The sequence below is a fragment of the Giraffa tippelskirchi genome, chromosome 4 (assembly GCF_054371585.1).
Source record: "Giraffa tippelskirchi isolate mGirTip1 chromosome 4, T2T-mGirTip1v1.2.pri, whole genome shotgun sequence".
NCBI lineage: Eukaryota > Metazoa > Chordata > Mammalia > Artiodactyla > Giraffidae > Giraffa > Giraffa tippelskirchi.
The window spans coordinates 4,926,249-4,945,943 of NC_137278.1; the positions used below are offsets into that span (position 1 = coordinate 4,926,249).

Genomic DNA, 19,695 nt, shown 5'->3' on the forward strand with positions numbered 1-19,695 from the left:
AGGTGGGAGGCTTTGAAATCTTTGAGGGAGAGTCCCAGATGAGGGACAGCCTAACATCTGGCAGTGGTAGACGAGCTGGGCCCGGCCGCCGGCACCGAGTCCTGCCTCACCCAGCTGTTGGCATCAGAAATACTTTTGCCATGATATAAGAGTCTTGATTGTTCCCATCTTTTTCTGCTTGCTGCTTCTGGAGACTTTAAAATGTCCTGTGTAAGATGGCAGCCCTCCCCTGTTGAGCCAGTCACACTTGAAAAATATACCCTGAAATTATCCAAACTTAATTTCTGGCCATTTTGTTTCAGAAATACCAACCCCAGGGGTTCTGTGTTCTCTCCACTAAAACTTAATCTATTTGGAAAAATTCCATTTACTCTCTGTAGAAATCGACTGGACACGGCTCCTGTGAATGATACGGTTGCTATTATCCCTGAACACTGTAAAAATGAACTTTGAAACAGTTGGGTTGGACCCAAACAGAAAGTGATGTATGGCTTGAAAATGGTCTTGTTGAACAGCATGCTTCAATATTTTACTGGTCAGTGCAGCACTGGTTTTCAAAACACATGTTCAGTTTTTTAAAGTTGTGTTTTTAGAGTGGAAACTTTCTCACAAACCAAAATAGATGAATCAAGCATGTTTGAATCAATGCTGAAATGTCATACACATCTGCGGAGTGAAAATCATTAACCTGTTTCTTGAAATCCACATCAAATAAAACCATTTTACTCCATTCTTTATCCGGCCTCACCTCCTCACTGAAGAAGAGAGTGTTGAGAGTCTACGAAAATGCATGTAACTGGATTAAAGGTTTTCAGAAGTACTAAAGCCAGGTATTAATTGAGCATGGGGCAGCACCCTACCTGGATTGAGTCAAGTACGTCCTAAAGTACATTTAACACAAACTCATTATTTCTCAGAGTCTGTGCTTGAAAATAGATCGAGACTATTTCTCCAAACCATGTGGCATAATTTCAAGTACGTTTAAACTATGACCAGAATGTATTGTTGGAAAAGTGAGAGTGCATGAGAATATTGTAAAAACCACAGTGTAAAAGTACAATGACAACTTTTTTATACATAACTCTAAGAGGCTCTTAAATCTGTCTTATGGAAGAGTTTGTGAAAGTCGCTCAGTCATATCCAACTCTTTGCAGCCTCATGGACTATTCAGTCCATGGAATTCTCTAGGCCAGATTACTGGAGTGGGTAGCCTTTCCCTTCTCCAGGGGATCTGTTGGTCCATAATGTTTAGTAGGGCTTCACTGGTTGGCGTAGTGGTAAAGAATCTGTCTGCAGTGCAGATGTGGATTTGATCCCCTGTAGAAGAAATTGGCAAGCCTCTCCAGTATTCACGCCTGGGAAATCCCGTAAACAGAGGAGCCTGGCGGGCTACAGTCCATGGGTCAAAAAAGAGTCAGCCATGGCTTAGCGACTAAACAAACAGAAACCATTTGCTAGTAACCACATATTTAGGACCTGAAGAGATTCAGAAGGTCTGCATTCTAATCCCAGCTTTGCCTACAACCACCTAGGAGGCTTTATCCAAACCCATCAGTTTCTGTGCCCCAGTTTTGTTTCCAAAGAGTAAAGAATTTGGATTAGCCATTCTCCTACTTGCTTTCTAGCTCTGGAATTATATGATTTGGGGGAGGGGGGTTATTATTCCAATTCTTAAATCTGCCAACTCTTGGAATGTATTTCCAAACAGGGAGATAAACTAAAGTGCCTTCCTTTTCATGGAGGAAAAAAAGTGCTGGAAGTGACACTCTCCACCTTGTCATCTGAGAGAGTGAGCAGAAAACCTTTTAGTCTTAGAGCGTTCAAGGCCCGGTGGACACGTATGGACTCTGCCAGCCTAGATGAGAAGCGATTGTGGAAAGCAGAGTTTCCCCCACACACACGGGATTCCTTGGCTAGTTAATGAAGGTGGGAGTTCTGATCTGTACCCTGATGCCTTCATTAGGCCTTGGAACACAGAGGCTGATGGTCAGTCATCATTTACAGTAGAAATCTGTAAAACAAACAAACAACAAAAAAAAACAGCCCTATTTCCCAGACTTGTTAGCAGGCCCTTAGAACCTTCCTGAAAATGATAAAAAGTTTTTGGGTCATGCTAATCAAGCCTAAACGCTTTACATTGCTTAACAACAAGTAATATGCCCCTGTTTGGAACTCAACAAAGAAAGCCAGCTTTGAATTAAGACCAGGAAATGTCAGAGAGAGTGGCAGGCAGGGAAGAAGCGCTGTTGTCTGGATGTGCTATGTATTACCCAGCGCCACCTCCCAGAAAGCCTGCCTTTCTTTCCTCCGAAACAATCGCCATTGTGTTGACTTCTTGCCCGCCGCAGCAGATGCAGAGCATTTTCAAAGGTGTGTGATGGGTTTAAAGGTCAAGAGTTTTGCCCAGTGGGTAAAACCCTCACTTATATCAGAGGGTTAAAAGTGTTGAAGAGCGGGAATTTAACCTCCTTGCTTTCTTCCTCCTTTAGATCAGAACAGACCTCTCTGGTGGCACATTTCTCCTGTTCTCCTGAACTGTGGCAGGAATAATTCGGGTATAATTAGACAGGTGTCAAGTTTAACCCCGAATGTCTCTACAGGCAGTCATTTCTGTGCCTCTCCTGGCAGCCTCTTTCCTCTACTAGCAATCCTTCTACTTGTAAAGTTTTGCCTAATATTTAACCTCAGTGTTCCCTGCTGAAACTCTTGTTATTCTCATCGACCAAGAATAATTGATCTGTCTTCACTCAGCAACTTCCATTTGCATGTTTCAGGAGTAACTGTGTCATCTCTCTGTTAGAGACAGACTCTCTCCCCTTGTGAAGTCTTTGTATCCCTTGCTTCCAAAAGGATTACTCGGTGTGTTCATCTTCTAAGCATACTCTCCAATTTGTCATCCATTTATTATTATTCACGTTGGTACTGCACCTGTTTTTAGCACGATAGACTGATTCTCTCTCCTTTTACACATAATCCTCCAGATTCTGAGCGTTTGATTTGGACCCATTGTGTTGTCGACTCATTTGCAGGGTGATTCGCCAAGTCCTCTGTGTCGAGGACTGCTATGAGATCCTAGCAGGAGAAACAGATGTTTCATCCCTATGAGCTGCATCCCCAACTCTTGAGCAGTCTCTTCTGCCCACTGAAATACGTGTGTGTGTGTGTGTGTGTGTGCACGCACGTGTGTGTAATACATGTGCACACCTGTGCACACACACCCGCCTTCACAGGTCAGAGCTGCCTTACAGCCTTCACAGGTAGTTGTATATGGGAATATTGGGAGCGTTACATGGAGTGACTGATACGACAACCAAATCTGAGTACATTGGCATCCGTTGGTTGTAGCAGGTCTTCTGTTTATGAGAGTGGGCATCTGAGGTTTGAGCATTTAAGGACCTGAATGTTTATATTCCTGCTTCTATTCCTAAAGCCATTAGCATTCAAGTAAGTGCTTGTTTTTATCTGTTTTATTCTGAGATCCTCATGTGAAAGCTGTATTTGTTATGTGCCCTTTAATTACGCATGCCCTCTGAGTATGCTACTTACCACATTAGGGCAGCCCACTTGGCCACAGTAAATATTCATGTGTGAACTCTAGTGGAGAGAGTCCTCCCTGAAAATTTCCTTGATTACAGAATTGCTATTTCCTGGGGTTCTTGTTAAGAGACTCATCTTGTGTCCTAAGACTTGGTTGCTGGAGTCCTTTCTAGTTGTGCGTTTCTTCAGACATTTCTAGTAACAGGCCCCACTAGACAGTGACAAAGGCAATGTGTTTTATGCCAGGACTGTATACTTGAAGTAGTCCAGCTGTTAAAACCCTGATAAATTTTTACCAAAGTACAGTAGATTTAAGTTATTCACAAAGGTTAAGGAATAAGGTGTTCTAATTCATTGGATTTTCTATAATAATTACCATATGTACCATTCTAAGATGGATAGTCTTTAGAAACTGTGAAATCGCTTCTTTGTGTGTATAGTGAGCTCTTAGGAAGTGGGTGCTGAATTGAGCACAAGACAGCACTAGATCTGGAAGGACCTGTGGAGCTCATCTCCTCCAGAGAAGAGGAGACCAGAGCTGGAAGGGCTAGGTGTTTTGCCCACTGTGGCCTGTGAGTGAGCAGGAACTAGGAGAGAGCCCAGATCTTTCCACATCCAACCCAGGATTCTCTCAGCCATGATTTGAAAGGCTACTGCGAGATTTCTCAGTGTAGGGTAATATGATAAATGTTGAGTTGGCTCTGGTTTGGTGAGGCCACCGTAATCCTGTAGGGGGCGCTCTTCTGAGAGTTTGTTCAGGATGCCTTAAGCATCACCTGCCATGAGTAGAATCCTAGATTTGGCTCCACTGGAGAACTATGTTCTGGTACAATTTTTCACTCCTTTTGAGGGTGGCAAAAGGAATGTTGGAACCGGTGGCCGTGCATGCTGGTGCTGGACTGAAAGCCATTTTATTTTCTGTGAAGGAGGCCTCTGTCTTATGCTCACATGGCAGATTCCCAGATGCACATTCTTGTGTAGTCAGCACCCAGGGTGATTGATCAGCACAGCCCTTGCTTCACCGTATTGCTGACCTAAACACCTCGCCCCTCTGAGGATGCTTATCCATATCCTGTTTTCAATAGCTCCAGATGTATGAGTGACACAATTTTTTTAAGATCCAAAGTGACGATTCATTTAGAATTAAAAAAAGAAACCACAATCTCCAAAGACAAGCAAAACCTTTCAAAACAAAGCTGTTTAATTACCTGGTTTATTTGAAGGGTATTTCTAAACTCAGTCATTTTTTATCTCTTATAGGATGTTTGCCATAATCTTTAGTCAGCTATTCTATTAGTTCCATATTTTTCTCTAAATAAACTCATTTTTAAAACTTAGCCTCATTCTAAGAAATAATGTCTATGAAATCACAGGTTTTATTTGCTACTTATTTGCTTTTCTGTATGTTGTTGCTGTTGTTGTTCAGTGGCTAAGGCATTTCCAACTCTCTGTGACTCCATGGACTGCAGCATGCCAGGCTCCTCTGTCCTCCACTATCTCCCAGAGTTTGCTCAAATTCACATCCATTGAGTCGGTATTGTTTTCTGACCATCTCATCCTCTGTCGCCCCCTTCTCCTTTTGCCTTCAATCTTTCCCAGTGTCAGGGTGTTTTCCAGTATACATACATTTAAGTTGAAAGTGTTCATCCTTATGGGACGGCTCTGGTGGTCCAGTGGTTAAGACTCTGCATGTCCAATGCAGGACATGTGTGTTTGATTCCTGGTCAGATAACTAAGATCCCACATGTGCTTGTATAGCCATCAATAAATAAATAAATAAATAAATTTTAAGGCAAATGTTTGTCCATACCACATACCAATCTGTGAGTTTCATGTCACATTTTGGATATTGTTGCTCTGGGGAGAATGTGAACTGGACAGTGAACTTGGAGGGAAAAACAAACTATCCCTTGGCAGTGATCTGTGAAGGAACTGTTTGTGTCTGCAGTGTGGAGGGGCATGGTGCATTAAGGAGCCGTAAGAAGAGGAGCAGACTGATTCTCAGGGAGGCAGATACTTTCATTCAGTTCAGTTCAGTCGCTCAGTTGCGTCCGACTCTTTGCGACCCCATGAATCGCAGCACGCCAGGCCTCTCTGTCCATCACCAACTCCCGGAGTCCACCCAAACTCATGTCCATCGAATCGGTGATGCCATCCAGCCATCTCATCCTCTGTCGTCCCCTTCTCCTCCTGCCCCCAATCCTACCCAGCGTTAGGGTCTTTTCCAATGAGTCAACTCTTCGCATGAGGTGGCCAAAGTATTGGAGTTTCAGCTTCAACATCAGACCTTCCAATGAACACCCAGGATTGATCTCCTTTAGGATGGATTGATTGGATCTCCTTGCAGTCCAAGGGACTCTCAAGAGTCTTCTCCAACACCACAGTTCAAAAGCATCAATTCTGCGGCGCTCAGCTTTCTTCACCGTCCAACTCTCACATCCATACATGACCAATGGAAAAACCATAGCCTTGACTAGATGGACTTTTGTTGGCAAAGTAATGTCTCTGCTTTTAAATATGCTATATATACTTTCATTATGATTCCATAATTCTGTCTGCTGCTGCTGCTGCTAAGTTGCTTTAGTCGTGTCTGACTCTGTGCGACCCCATAGACAACAGCCTACCAGGCTTCCCCATCCCTGGGATTCTCCAGGCAAGAACACTGGAGTGGGTTGCCATTTCCTTCTCCAATGCGTGAAAGTGAAAAGTGAAAGTGAAGTTGCTCAGTCGTGTTCGACTCTTCGTGACCCCATGGACTGCAGCCCACCAGGCTCCTCCATCCATGGGATTTTCCAGGCAAGAGTACTGGAGTGGGTTGCCATTGCTGATTCTGTTTAAATGCCATGAATTTCAAAACTAGCCACCTCCCATGGTTATAACACCCCAGGAAATACTTGTTGATGAATGATGTTGCATTAAGTAAGCAGAGTGGCTGTAAATTTGTACTTCATTACCAATTTAGAATAGTTGTATCAGTCTTCTCAATTAATTGAACTGTTTTTCAGCTTTCTTACTCTAGCAGGAGAATTGCAAGGTTGGTTTTAATGTCATAGGATCTGTTTGAGAAGAATCTTTTATTGTTCCAGGAGGAGACTCCAGCAGAGGGATGGTCTCCAGTGTGAGAGGTCTTTACTAAAGGGACTGTTTCTAAAGGTGCCGGCAGGTGTGGGAACCATGCGGTAGTAGCCCAGGCCAGCCCTGGCTTCCCTGCGGGAAGAGTTTGGAACCCAGTGTGAGAGAGTGAGTGAGCTGTGAGCTCCAGGGCTCATTTTTGCAGCTCTGACATAGGTGACCAATTTAACAACTTGTTAATTGGTCTTGTTGGAAAGCTCAGTGTGGATTTTTTGTTCGGGATTTTTTTTTTTTTCTCCCTCTCTGTAACATGGAAGGGCTTGCAGAGGAGGTAGATCCTGAGTGAAACTATAAATTCTTCCCTAAGCTGAATACCTTGTTTAAACATTTTAGGGAAAACTAGGACCCACCAGTATCTGAATGAATTTTTTAATGCAAGAAGAACAGAAGTTGAGGAAAAGGTCTACCTCCTAGTTATTAAAATAAAATGCAAAAAATGTATTTACTTCTCCACCCCTTCCTGTAGCCTGCCGACTTTGCACTTTAATTTTCCTCCCAACAGGAGAATGGAAGGAACTTTAACTTAGCTGTCCTATTTTTTTCTGAAGGAAGATGCCTTGTAACCAAATGAAGTGTAAGCCTTGAGAAGGCAGAGACCGCCAGAGCATCCCTGTGTCCCTGGGCCCAGTGAGGCACCAAAAGGGTATTTACTGAACGACTGGGAAGAGAGAAAATCATACACTGACTGCATTTTGTCAGTACGCTACTCCTCACTGTCTCAGTCGTCTTATAAAGTCTGGGGAATGAGAAAGGGGCAGTCTGCTGTTGCTGTGTGGTCCTCCCAGACCTGTAAAGTACCATGGGGGGCAGGGAAACCCTGGGGTGGGGATCAGAGAGGTCCAGTCTGAGGCCGGCTCAGCCGCTCTGTGCTGTCACCTCGGGCAGGTCACTTAACCTCCTTTTTTCTATTGTTTATAAAGCAGGAGTTTTGCACTTGCCCTTCTTGTTTTACAGACTTCGTGAGGGATCAAACAAGATAAAGAACACACAAGTGCTTTGAAAACTAGAAAGCAAGGCCTGCTTTCCTGCTTAGCCTGACTCCAGCAGAAAGCACAGGCTGGACCCATCCCTCCAGAGAAAGCCTGCTGGGAGCCAGCTAATACAATATATTTTTTAATTAGTTAGTTTTAGTCAGTGAATATGTTGTGTCCGAGTAACTTTGTGACCCCATGGATTATAGTCTCCCAGGCTCCTCTGTCCATGGGATTCCCAGGCAAGAATACTGGGGTGGGTTGCATTTCCTTCTCCAGGGGATCTTCCCAACCCAGGGATCAAACACAGGTCTCCTGCATTGTAGGAATTGCTTTACATTATTCTGTTGGTTTCTGCCTACGTCAACATGAATCAGCCATAGGTACATATATGTCCCCTCCCTCTTGAACCTCCGTCCCACCTTCCATTCCAGTTTTGTGTTTTTTTTTTTTAATCCTTAGATACTTAAGATCATTACCTGAACACAGTAATTATTGACAACTGTAGACACTCATTAAGTATTTGTTAATAGATACAATAGGGATAGTTTACAAACTAAACTCTTTACCTCTCCTTTTTTTTCAGTCCACGTGCTGCCGAAGTGAGCACTAAATACCTCTCTCTTTTGATGGTTTACTCACTCGGTCACGTCCAACTCTTTGTAACCCCATGGACTATACCCACCAGGCTCTTCTCTCTATGGGATTTCCCAGGCAAGAATACTGCAGTGGGTTGCCATTTCCTCCTCCAGACGATCTTCCCGACCCAGGGTTCAAACCCGTGACTCCTGCATTGCATGTGGATTCTTTACCACTCAGTCACCAGGGAAGCCCAAGGCATTCAGTAAATATTTGTTAATAGATATAATAGGGATAGTTACAAACTAGGATAGTATAGGAAGAATTCTGTCTCTATGATGGTGTTTGCTATGTGTTCCAGTTCGTACATAACCAGGGCTTACTGGGCTGCTTGTACCTAATAGAAGAAGGGAGGTTAGACTTTGTATGTCAGTAGGTGGTGAGTGTCATGAACCTCTGTCTATCAGAGCTTCTCCATCTTTGGCTGCAGTTTAACTTATATGCAGAGTACATCATGAGAAACGCTGGGCTGGAAGAAACACAAGCTGGAATCAAGATTGCCGGGAGAAATATCAATAACCTCAGATATGCAGATGACACCACCCTTATGGCAGAAAGTGAGGAAGAACTAAAGAGCCTCTTGATGAAAGTGAAAGAGGAGAGTGAAAAAGTTGGCTTAAAGCTCAACATTCAGAAAACTAAGATCGTGGCATCCGGTCCCATCACTTCATGGGAAATAGATGGGGAAACAGTGGAAACAGCATCAGACTTTATTTTTCTGGGGTCCAAAATCACTGCTGATGGTGATTGCAGCCACGAAATTAAAAGACGCTTACTCCTTGGAAGGAAGCTTATGGCCAACCTAGATAGCATATTTAAAAGCAGAGACATTACTTTGCCAACAAAGGTCCATCTAGTCAAGGCTATGGTTTTTCCAGTGGTCATGTATGGATGTGAGAGTTGGACGGTGAAGAAAGCTGAGCGCCGCAGAATTGATGCTTTTGAAGTGTGGTGTTGGAGAAGACTCTTGAGAGTCCCTTGGACTGCAAGGAGATCCAACCAGTCCATCCTAATGGAGATCAGTCCTGGGTATTCATTGGAAGGACTGATGTTGAAGCTGAAACTCCAATACTTTGGCCACCTGATGCGAAGAGCTGACTCATTTGAAAAGACCCTGATGCTGGGAAGGATTGGGGACAGGAGGAGAAGGGGACAACAGAAGATGAGATGGCTGGATGGCATCACTGACTGGATGGACATGGGTTTGGGTGGACTCTGGGAGTTGGTGATGGACAGAGAGGCCTAGGGTGCTGCAATTCATGGGGTCGCAAAGAGTCGGACACGACTGAGCGACTGAACTGAACTGAGGTGATGGGTGTGCATTTATTTCACCTTATGGAAATGGAGGTGGCTTTTGTTTGCTTGCCCAGGTGATTCTTCAGGTTACACACCGACGTAGTTCAAAGTTCATCGGCTGTTCAGGGAGAAGAGGAAGAAGCTGCTCTTCTACGTCCGTGGCCTGGCTACAGCTGTCCTCCGAGGAAGCATGCCTTCCTGATCTGTGTCTGCTTAGGTGTTGAGTTTCCATAAAGTGTCTTTTCTTTCCTGTGGTAAGGCACAGCTCCTCTGGACTGTTACTTATTATTTATCTTTGGCTGTGTGGGCTCTTTGTTGTGGCACGCGGGCTCCAGGGGACATGAGCTCAGCAGGTGGTGTATATGGGCTTAGTTGCCCCCAGGGATGTTAACTAACTGGATCTTAGTTCCCCAGCTAGGGATTCGAACCTGTGACCCCTGCATTGGAAGGCAGATTCTTTACCACGGAACCGCCAGGAAAGTCCCTGAGTGTCTCTTTTTGAAGGAGACTAACAGTAGGTAGGCAGCTAGTGGTAAGGGAAGGGGTGCAGTGAGAGATAGTGGAGGAATCTAAGCTCCTCTTTTTGTCTGTAACTCATCTGCTGCTTAGGACTTCCCTCGTAGCTCAGTCGGTAAAGAATCTGCCTGCAGTGCAGAAAACCCAGGTTTGATTCCTAGGTCGGGAAGATCCTCTGGAGAAGGAAATGGCAGCCCACTCCAGTATTCTCACCTGAGGATAGAGGAGTCCAGCAGGCTACAGTCCATGGGATCGCAAGAGTAGGACATGACTTGGCAACTAAACCACCATCTGCTGCTTAGTCGCTTCAGTCATGTCCGACTCTGTGCAACCCCACGGACTGTAGCCCACCAGCCTCCTCTGACCTTGGGATTCTCCTGTCAAGAATACTGGAGTGGGTTGCCATGTCCTCCTCCAGGGTATCTTCCCAACCCAGGGATTGAACCCACGTCTCCTGCAGTGGTAGGCAGATTCTGTACCGCTGAGCCACCAGGGAAGCCCCTAACTCATCTACTCTTCCTTCTTAATGTACAGCTAGAGAACAACCAAACTACTTTTATAGACATGTTGATTCCAATATTTTACAAACCTGAGAAATTTGACCAAATTGGGAGGAGAGAGCAAGTTCGAACTAAGTTCCCAATCCTGTTTCTTCAGCATATTGAGATTAATAGTTGGAGTTTCAGGCAATCTCATTCTCACAAAGTAATTAAACAAACCCCCTTCTGTTTCCACCCACTGGCAAAGTCCACTCGGTCTCATCATTCTTGGACAGGTATAGAGGAATATCTTAAATCAATTTCAGACGGTGTAAATTGCTCCCTTTTTGTTATCTCCTGAGCATTACCCTTTCCCCAAGAAGGTGGTTTATTAATATATGCATTCCTAACTTTCAGATTTTGTATGGGTGGTTAGAAAATGAACAGCATGTATTGTATGCACCGTGTGGGGTAAATGCTATTTAAATATCTGGTTCGAGCTGCTAAACATCTCACTAACATGGGATCACTGGCCGGAGTCCAGGTTTGTTGGTTGTTGTTTTTCTTTTGAGAAGGGGTCAGACTTTAGAGAGCTAAGCCATCTGTCCAGCAAGTTATTTTAAGGCTTTAATGACAAATGCTTTGCCATATTATTTCATTGTGTAGGGGAGAGAACTAACGTTTTACAAAACCTGTAATGTTTTGTATTAGAAATGTGGAAGAAATGTTTTCCACGTTCTGTCTTGCTATCATTGGGGGTATTGTGATCCCAATTTGGTAGCACGCATCTTTGTACTAATGTTTTTGCAGAATTAGTTCATTAAAGGCAGCATTTGAAAACTGGCATGTCGATAATGCAGTGTACATCTTCAGAAGGCTCCTGCTTCCAAGAGGCATCAAGCTTCTCCTAAAACAGATGCAGGGGTTTTGTAGCCACGTCTTAAGCAGTAGGACTTTGAAGCATCTCTCCTGCCTTCTCTGAGGTCGCTTCTACGGGGCTCTGTGGCTGCTGCTGGTGGTGAATTTTGCTGGCTAATGTAATGAACTCTTCAGCACCTCAGATCTTCATCTGCTAAAGAGAACTTCGTGTTGCAGTTGTTTCATAACTGCCTGACTGGCATCTGCATAGCTTACTTTAAATGTCCTGTCTCTTCCTTGGGCAAATATTTGAGGAGTGTCTGGTGGGTGCCAGGTACCGTGGCCATGTGCTGGGATTCCACCTTTCTAAAGAAGGCGGTAATGTGATTCCATGGAGAGTCCTGTTGGGGAGATAGACATTAAACAAATAATCACTCGGAAAAATGGCTTAATTACAGCTGGGACAGGAGACACAGAAAGGATTAAAAAGTGCCACAGAGGTGAGATGAAGGCCACTGAGTGTTGGGGTGCCCGGGAGGAGTGTCAGAGACAGTTTCCCAGAGGAAGTGTCCTTTAAGCTGCAGCCCAAAGCTGAGCTGGGTATGGAGGTGGGAGGAGTTACCAGATGAATCCTCCAGGCAGAGAATGCAGAGTGTGCCCTGTTGCAAGGCGCTGCGAACCTGCTGAGATCATGGAGGGAGGAGGTGGGGCCAGACCAGCACCTGGACTTGGCCCTCCGAGGACTAGAGGTTGAGTTCACCCCTGGCTTATGCCTTAAGGGGTGATGCAGAAGGCAGGGGGCTCTTTCTTTATAGAAGCAAGGGGCTTCCGTAAAGCCCAGGTATGATGTGGCTGTCAAGGCAGAAAGGTTTACTCACTATCAGGTGACCTCTAAGGTCACAGAAGTAGGTCTTTGCCTTTGTTGAAAAGATTAGCAGTGAGAGGCAGTAGTTTAAGAACAAACATTAACCTTGGAATCCAACATGGGAGCATGATTTTAAGATAATCAAAGCTAGGAGATCCGTTGTACCCCTATACAACACTTCAGTGTGTTCACTTATAGGCTGATACATATTTATTTCTAAGATGAAGATAGCTTTATTGAAAAATACTGTACAGTTTACCATTCAGAAAGGAACAAAGAAGAAAACCAGATACCTCCGTTCTAGACCAGGTCTAGAGGAGTTATTCTGAACCTGGGGTCCATGAATGGACTTTAAGGGACCTATAAACTACAGAGAGTTGTATGTAAAATTGTGTGCAGACAGGTGTTTTTGTTTTCAGCACCTTCTGAAAGGGATCTGTGACCCAAGAAAGAGTAAAAAGCACTGGTAAGCCGGAAGGCCTGATAGTCTTTTCTGTGTTTGCAGAAAGCCTTAGAGTTCAAAGGAAGCGTCTGTCTGTGGCTTCACAAGGCTCAAGACTGAAGGGGGGATTGGGTGAAGACATTGGTCAGTAGGTTGGAAGCAGCCTGGTAGTCCAGTAGTGAGTGGGGCTGCCTTGTGAGCTGTGCTCCAGGGTTGTTGACTTAAGCAGACCACCTCTTGGAGATGCTATTAAGTCCCTAGATTGACAAGGACATTGAGTAAGAGGACCTCTGAGGGCTCAGTGTTAATTCTGGGATTAAAGACACTTATAGGAGGAGGCCAAGCCCCTTGAAGAAAATCAGAAGAGAACAAGGTTTATAGGGCTTCAGAGATGAACATTAGGAACCTGAGAATGGCATGATTGTTTCTGATGAAGCAGAGATGTTGGAATAGTTGAGACTGAAACTTGGTGCTAAGGAAGCCTTTGGAAACCCTGAGAAGGAACTGTCAGATGCACTAAGGAAATTGAATCAGAAACCATTGAGAGTCTGACTGTAGCTGCGGGGGGGGCAGGACAGGGAAACGAAATTCTCTTAATTGCTTAAAGATTCATTTTCTACCTGAAAATATTGAATCTGTGAATCACACCTTGATCCGAACCTGTGATTTCTAGGAGTTTATGTTTCTAAAAGCCTGGTTCTTGGCCCAGCCAGCCAGCTAATGTGCTGTGTGCTTCATGGAGGGAGAACCACACAGCTCTCCGTTTTCGAAAGGCCTCTGTAATGTAAATAGGAACAGCAATCTTTCCAAGTTATTACCCTGTTAACAGGTTGACAGATATGTGCAAATTGTGACTCACTGCTCAATTTGGCACTAAATTGATGTCGTTCCGCACCACGTCTGCTCGAGTGTAAACTAGTCACCGCTGCTGGGTTAGCGCTTGTTTGCCTATATTCCAAAGGTAAAAATTAAAGTGATCCGATCCTGCCGCAGAGCGGAGTGGAACATATGGTGGTGTGTGGGAGGGCAGGGAGCGCGCTGTTCCTACCTGTCCTGGCCCTTCACGCCCAGCTCTGCACGTGCTGGCGTGGCTGGCAGGGCACACCGGCCGGGGGGGTGCTGCCAGAGAGGAAACCAGGACCCCCTGCCAGATCAGCCCCCAGCCCCAGCAGAAAGAAAATGTCATCTCCACAGCCTCCAGCTTTTTAACTTGCCGTTCCAAGCTTTCCTTATTTCTGTCAAGTCACTAGTGGTGGATTTGCGTTTTGAAGGCTGGGTCTACTTGAAAATGAAATGCTTTGCTTCTTTGCTTCTAGGATTTAGACATTGTTTTCCTCAGTGAAAGATGCAGCTGACTTTTTCTCTTTTTGGCAGATACATAATGTCACCTGTAAAAAGGAAATTTGCATCTCCATTATGTTAGGCGAGGGAAGGAAAAACAGTCTCTTTGAAATGCATTTGTGCTTAATAAAATCTTTGGATGGAGCTTGCTGAGCTTTATCTGAGATCACTGGTTGGAGAGGGAACAAAAACATACCACCCTAGACCTCTCTACTTCCCTGTGTCCACATTAGATATTTCTGCTAGGAACTCATTTTCTCCCTCCACGGCCTTCCTTTGCAAGTAAAGAGTTCACATATAAAGGATTCCAGAAATGGCCAGAAACATTTATCGTCTGCCCTTTCAGAACTCTGGCCCCTGCTGAAAGCAAGCAAAGTCAGGTAGTTGGCTTAGTATCCTGAAAGTCTACACCCTGAACTTGGTTCTGGAATCATCGCCTAGCCTACCTATCCCCCTAAGTTCCTAGCCTACTAGAGACACAAATGTTCTAGAAAGTACTCCCTTCAAGGTGAATGGTACACAGGAGAGCAGATTAGGATACCTTTGTGCTGAAGTTCTGCGTGTTGATTTGCATCCTACTGTCCAGAGCTATGATGGTTATTGATTGAGGATTCGTTCAGAAAGCATTGCCAATCCCCCTCCCCATTAGCATACACTTAGCAATGACCTCTGTCCACACAGGACAGCAGGCTTTTGCTTCCTGCTGAGTCTGAAAGAACTGAGTTTAAACCACACACATAGAGTTAGCAAAGAAGTATGTAAATGCAGAGATGTTTCCAGTGACCTGGTGTCAACTTTTGACATGAATCTTACCACGTGTCTTCCACCATCTCAAGAAGCAGGAGGCAGTAATGAAAAATGAGTTCATTTCCTCCTCTCTTCATCTTTTCATCTCCTTGTACCATTTATGCTTAGAGCCACGGTTGTGCATCATGAAGCTGTAAATCTAGGAAGCACCATTTAGATGGTGGCTTTGTCAGTCTTCCTGTTAGCCATCCAGAAAAGATTGTTTTCCAAACCATTTTCAGAGTCGACAGAAATAGGGCTTTGTAGGGCTCTGCGTTTAAGCAGTACCTCTTACACCTCTTGTTCTTTCTGAGCTAGTTTGCCTTTTAATGCCACGGCCTCCTCTTACGGTCCTTTCTCAAGGTGGAAGATGACTGTGTGGTACTTGAGTTTGTTAAAGTTACTTACATGCTTGAAGAACACGCTGAGTCTGCCTGCAGGCGGCCCTGTCTCCCTGCAGGCAGCCCTCTTCTTCTGCAGGGGCAAGTAGCCTTGAAGGCATCTCCACCTCTTCTCATACATCTTTGCTCTGGTCTTCCTGGCATCATTCCTCACCACTGAGCCTTCTAGAGTTCTCCTCCTTTGTCAGCTTGAAGTCTAAAACTACATGGAGCGTTCTCTAAGGAAAACCTGATAAGTTAATCAGCAAGATTACTTTCTAACTTCCCACAGCTTCTATGTTGATATTCACTTTTTAACCAACGGCATCGTGTTGTCTGCTCTCACACTAAAGTCTGTTCGTGTTGCGAGTGGAGAGCTAATCTCTCTCTTTTCCCAAGAGAACATAGCTTTTAAATGTCCCTGATCTAATAGACATATAATTTAATTTGTCATATCTGACGGGTATAAAGTCAGATGTAAAAGCCTTAACAGATAGTTCTGAGTCTCGGCTCTTGTGTTCTGCACCCCCTTTGTGTCATGTGACTATGGACAGTGAGCACGGATGCTTCTGTGATTCTCCTCTCAGAGGATCTGAACCAGACCCAGCTCTAGCTCTGCTGATGCTGTGGGTTGGCATTTCCTCAGTGGGCTTCCACTGGGGTGGTGGAGGCGGGAGGGAGTCTTCCTGCAAAGAGAGGGCATCTTTGCAGACTACCCATGATGCCCATGATAGTCCAGTGAGAGTGTTTATGATTTTTGAGGTTTTAGTATATGCCATGCTGAGTGCTTAGTGTCAGTAATCTCAGTGATTATTAAATCTTAAGAGATACAGGTTCCATTTTGGCCAGAAAAACAGAAGACTGCCTTTCAGAGGGATGTTTCCAGAAAAAAAATGAAAACTGAGATTGACTGATACGTTTGACCATAATGAGAGAAGTCTTAGAGTCAGGTAGAGAGTTTAAGGGAAAAAATTATAATAGGTACATAGAAAACTAATCAAGTAAAAATCCAGTAAAACAAAAATAACTGTAAATAAATGTACCCATGAGCCACTATGTGACTCAGTTATTAAAAACGTATGCAGATGGGATGTCCCTGACAGTCCAGTGGTTGAGACTTCACCTTCCAAAGCAGGGAGTGTGGGTTCAATCCTTGGCCATGGAGTTAAAATAGCCTGCATGCCTCACGCAAAAAAAAAACCCAAAACATAAAGCAGAAATAATACTGTAACAAATTCAATAAAGACTTTTTAAAAATTCCCTTAAAAAAATAAGCAAATATCTTAGAATTGGAACAATAAATACTGCTTTAAGCAAAAATTGTGATGTAATTTAAATTCATTAGACGCAAACCAGAAAAATGGGAATGACTTCAGGTATTTAAAACAGAAGGAATTTAATCCAGAGAATTGACTGTTGTGGTGATTGAGATGAGAAGGAAACAGGAAGCAAGAAGCAAGCAGAGGTGAGCAAAACAGGAAGCCACTTCCACCCCTAAACCAGGGGGCAGAGGGAGGGGCCCTTGTCAGCAGAGCCCAGTGGCCAGGAAGGTGGCGGAATTAAATTCTGATCTATAGAGGAAAGCCACCAGGTCATACCTTAAAATGAAAAACCAAGAACTGGCATTAAAAACACATCATGTGGAAATACGGAGGTAAATAGCTAAAGAAATCGCTAAAAAAAGGGATGATTCTGGAAAGCAAGAGGAGGAACTAGGGAGTCATATTTTTGCTAAAAAAAAAAGCCACATAAACCCCACTGGCCTTAGAAACGTCCTCGCTAACGAAGACTGAAACCGAGCAGAGAGGTCCCCAGCGCGGCGGGTCTGTGGCTCAGACTGGGGCTCAGCTCCTACTCGTGTGTTTCTTCCTCTCAGATACGTTGACGACGTGATCAGCCGCATCGACCGGATGTTCCCTGAAATGACCATCCACTTGTCCAGACCCAACGGAACATCCGCCATGCTTCTGGTAAGTTCTGTCTGACCTCTTTGTAGGGACATGTGCACGTTTCTGTGTTGTCGGAGCTCAGGGATGGAAATTCAGTTCCAGTTTGATGGTGAAGAGTATGTTTCTTCTCTTTACTGGCATTCTGTAGGTTAAAAATTCTGAATGCTGATTCCTTGCTTTTGAATGAAATCCCAGAGGCTATCTAAGAGTTACCCAGACAGGAAGTACAGTGTGAGACTCCATCACCTATCAGTTCATGAGTTTTGGTGAATCTGTTTTGTAGTATCCCAAACACGATAGAAATGCTTGCCTGTTGGATCCTGCTGATAAAAACAGCCTCTTAGAAACAGATTTTATAGGAAATCATTTATAAAATTCATTCCGTATTTGAAGCAAATGTCTGAGACCTTATCACTGACGGTTTCTGATTTTATTGTTTCTGATGTGACTTTGCTCTGAGCAAGTTGGCCCCGTGACCTCACCACTGATGTTTGTATTCGCATAAATTCACCAAGGACAGGTGTGTTTGAAACTTCAGTGATGAGGCAATTTTCTAGTGCTCTGTGTCCTAATACACACTTGAAGAGCACAGATGTTGAGGAGCCTCCACATTTGCAGAAAAGGAGGATTAACTGAGTAAGAGTGAGGTTTTTGATGGCCACCATGGAGGCAAGCTTCAGGATTGAGTGTTTTTTACGTGTCGCCAGCACTGCTGCTCTGGGGCCTAGTGTGAATTTCCTGGACTTTAGCATTTTACTTTCGTGAACTTTTATAAATATCCAGTCACCCAGGATGAGTGACTATTCACTCAGTCCATTTACCTGAAGAGGGCAGACTTATTGTGTGTGTAAATAATTTTGTTTATTTGTGGCTGTACTGGGTCTTGGTTGCTGGGCAGGCTTTTCTCTAGTTGTGGCGAGCGAGGGCTACTCTTGAGTTGCAGTGCATGGGCTTCTCATTGCAGTGACGTCTCTTGTTACAGAGCACAGGCTTTATAGCACGAGGGCTTCAGTAGTTGTGGTGCATGGGCTTAATTGCTCCAAGGCACGTGGGGTCTTCCCAGATCAGGAATTGAAGCCATGTCTCCTGCACTGGCAGGTGGATTTTTCACCACTGAGCCACCAGGGAAGCCCTTCTCTTAAGAGGGGGAGAAGACATGGGATTATTAAATGGGCGAGATTTCATGTGAGAAGAAATTAAGTGACATTCATCTGGGTGACATGCTACTTTTCTTTAAAATTCTTCCAGTTAAAAAATACGGCGAATGAAATAACACAGTGTTATTTCACTAGAAAAAGAAAACAATTTGTACCTGTCTACAAAACATGCAGTATTTTCTGCCCCCTGTTAAACATACAGATTGTCTATGTGTTAAGATCCTCTAGACCCAGCGGCAGAAACATAAATCCTGCTCCCAGGATGCTTGACAGGGACCAAAGAGTTAATGAAGATAAAAATGAAAGCGTCTGCAGCGAGATAGGTTTGCTCAGATTATTTCTGGGTCATTGGGCTTCCATTTCCTGATGAAGGTAGGAATTTGGCATTGATGGGAATGAGCAGAGAGAACAGGATTCTGGGTAAACAGGGTTAAGATATTAGAGTTACTTCCATGTGAGAGAGTGGGCTTTTATTTCACAGTGACCTGTCAGCCTCATCTGCTTTCTCACCAAGCTTCTGTTTTAATAGGCTGATGAGAGTTTAGGGGCTCGAGTCAAGGGCAGAATTCTATTTTATACACACCATTTTGACTGCCATGAGTGGCTAATTCAGATCGCTGTGCGTCTGGCCAGTTAGCTGTCATCTTCCTCAGTTGACAGGGGACTTCACACGAGGTGGAGCCTATTTTTAGGAAGAGCAGTGGGTGCTCTGATTTGGAATCAGATCGCCAGGTGGATAATCATACTTTTAACATCATGGCTTTATTTGGCTTTTACTTTTAAAAGATGGTATTTTATTAGATGGCAGGTTTCTATTCCACTGCTGCCACACACGTCTCTGAGGTCGAAGGGAATTTTCACCAGGGCGGAGAGCAGAACAGGGGGCTGCCACCTCCCCTCCTACCCTTGCTAGTCGCCTCTTCTCTGTGGCCAGTGGAGGAGATGTGGGGGCCGTGCTGTAGGCAGTGGGGAACCGCTGCATGAAGTTCAGGCAACAGTTAAAAGCTGTTTTCTGGAGCTTCTTCTGAAATGAATTGTGTGAATCTGGGAAGCAGGTACCCTGAAAGTTTTGGGAGGCGAGTGAGACTGATGGGAAGGCCAGCCAGGCTTCCGTGAGTGCAGGCAACAGAAACCTGCTCTGATGAACTTAAACAAGAAAAGCCTTACCTTTTGTCTTTGTTTTGCTCTTTACTGATGCTGGCTGGTCACAGACATGAAGATAGAGCTGCTCTGCCAGGAAGAACAGAAAGCAGGATGGCTCCAGGGGTGTCAGGAGCAGGACCACGTCCCTTTGGGACCCTGTGGCCCGAGTGATTGGGCATCAGCTGCCTTCCATCCTTTCATCCA

At 44.5% G+C, this 19,695-nt stretch overlaps 1 protein-coding gene across 2 annotated transcripts in view; it reads left to right on the forward strand.

Moving 5' to 3' along the window:
* The window catches only part of MED27 (mediator complex subunit 27), a 220,080-nt gene that overhangs the window by 128,389 nt on the left and 71,996 nt on the right, over positions 1-19,695 (forward strand). For both annotated transcript variants that reach the window (XM_081594703.1, XM_081594704.1), the window contains exon 4: positions 17,119-17,212. In XM_081594703.1, coding sequence (XP_081450829.1) covers positions 17,119-17,212 — 94 coding nt within the window. The remainder of the gene's footprint in view (positions 1-17,118; positions 17,213-19,695) is intronic.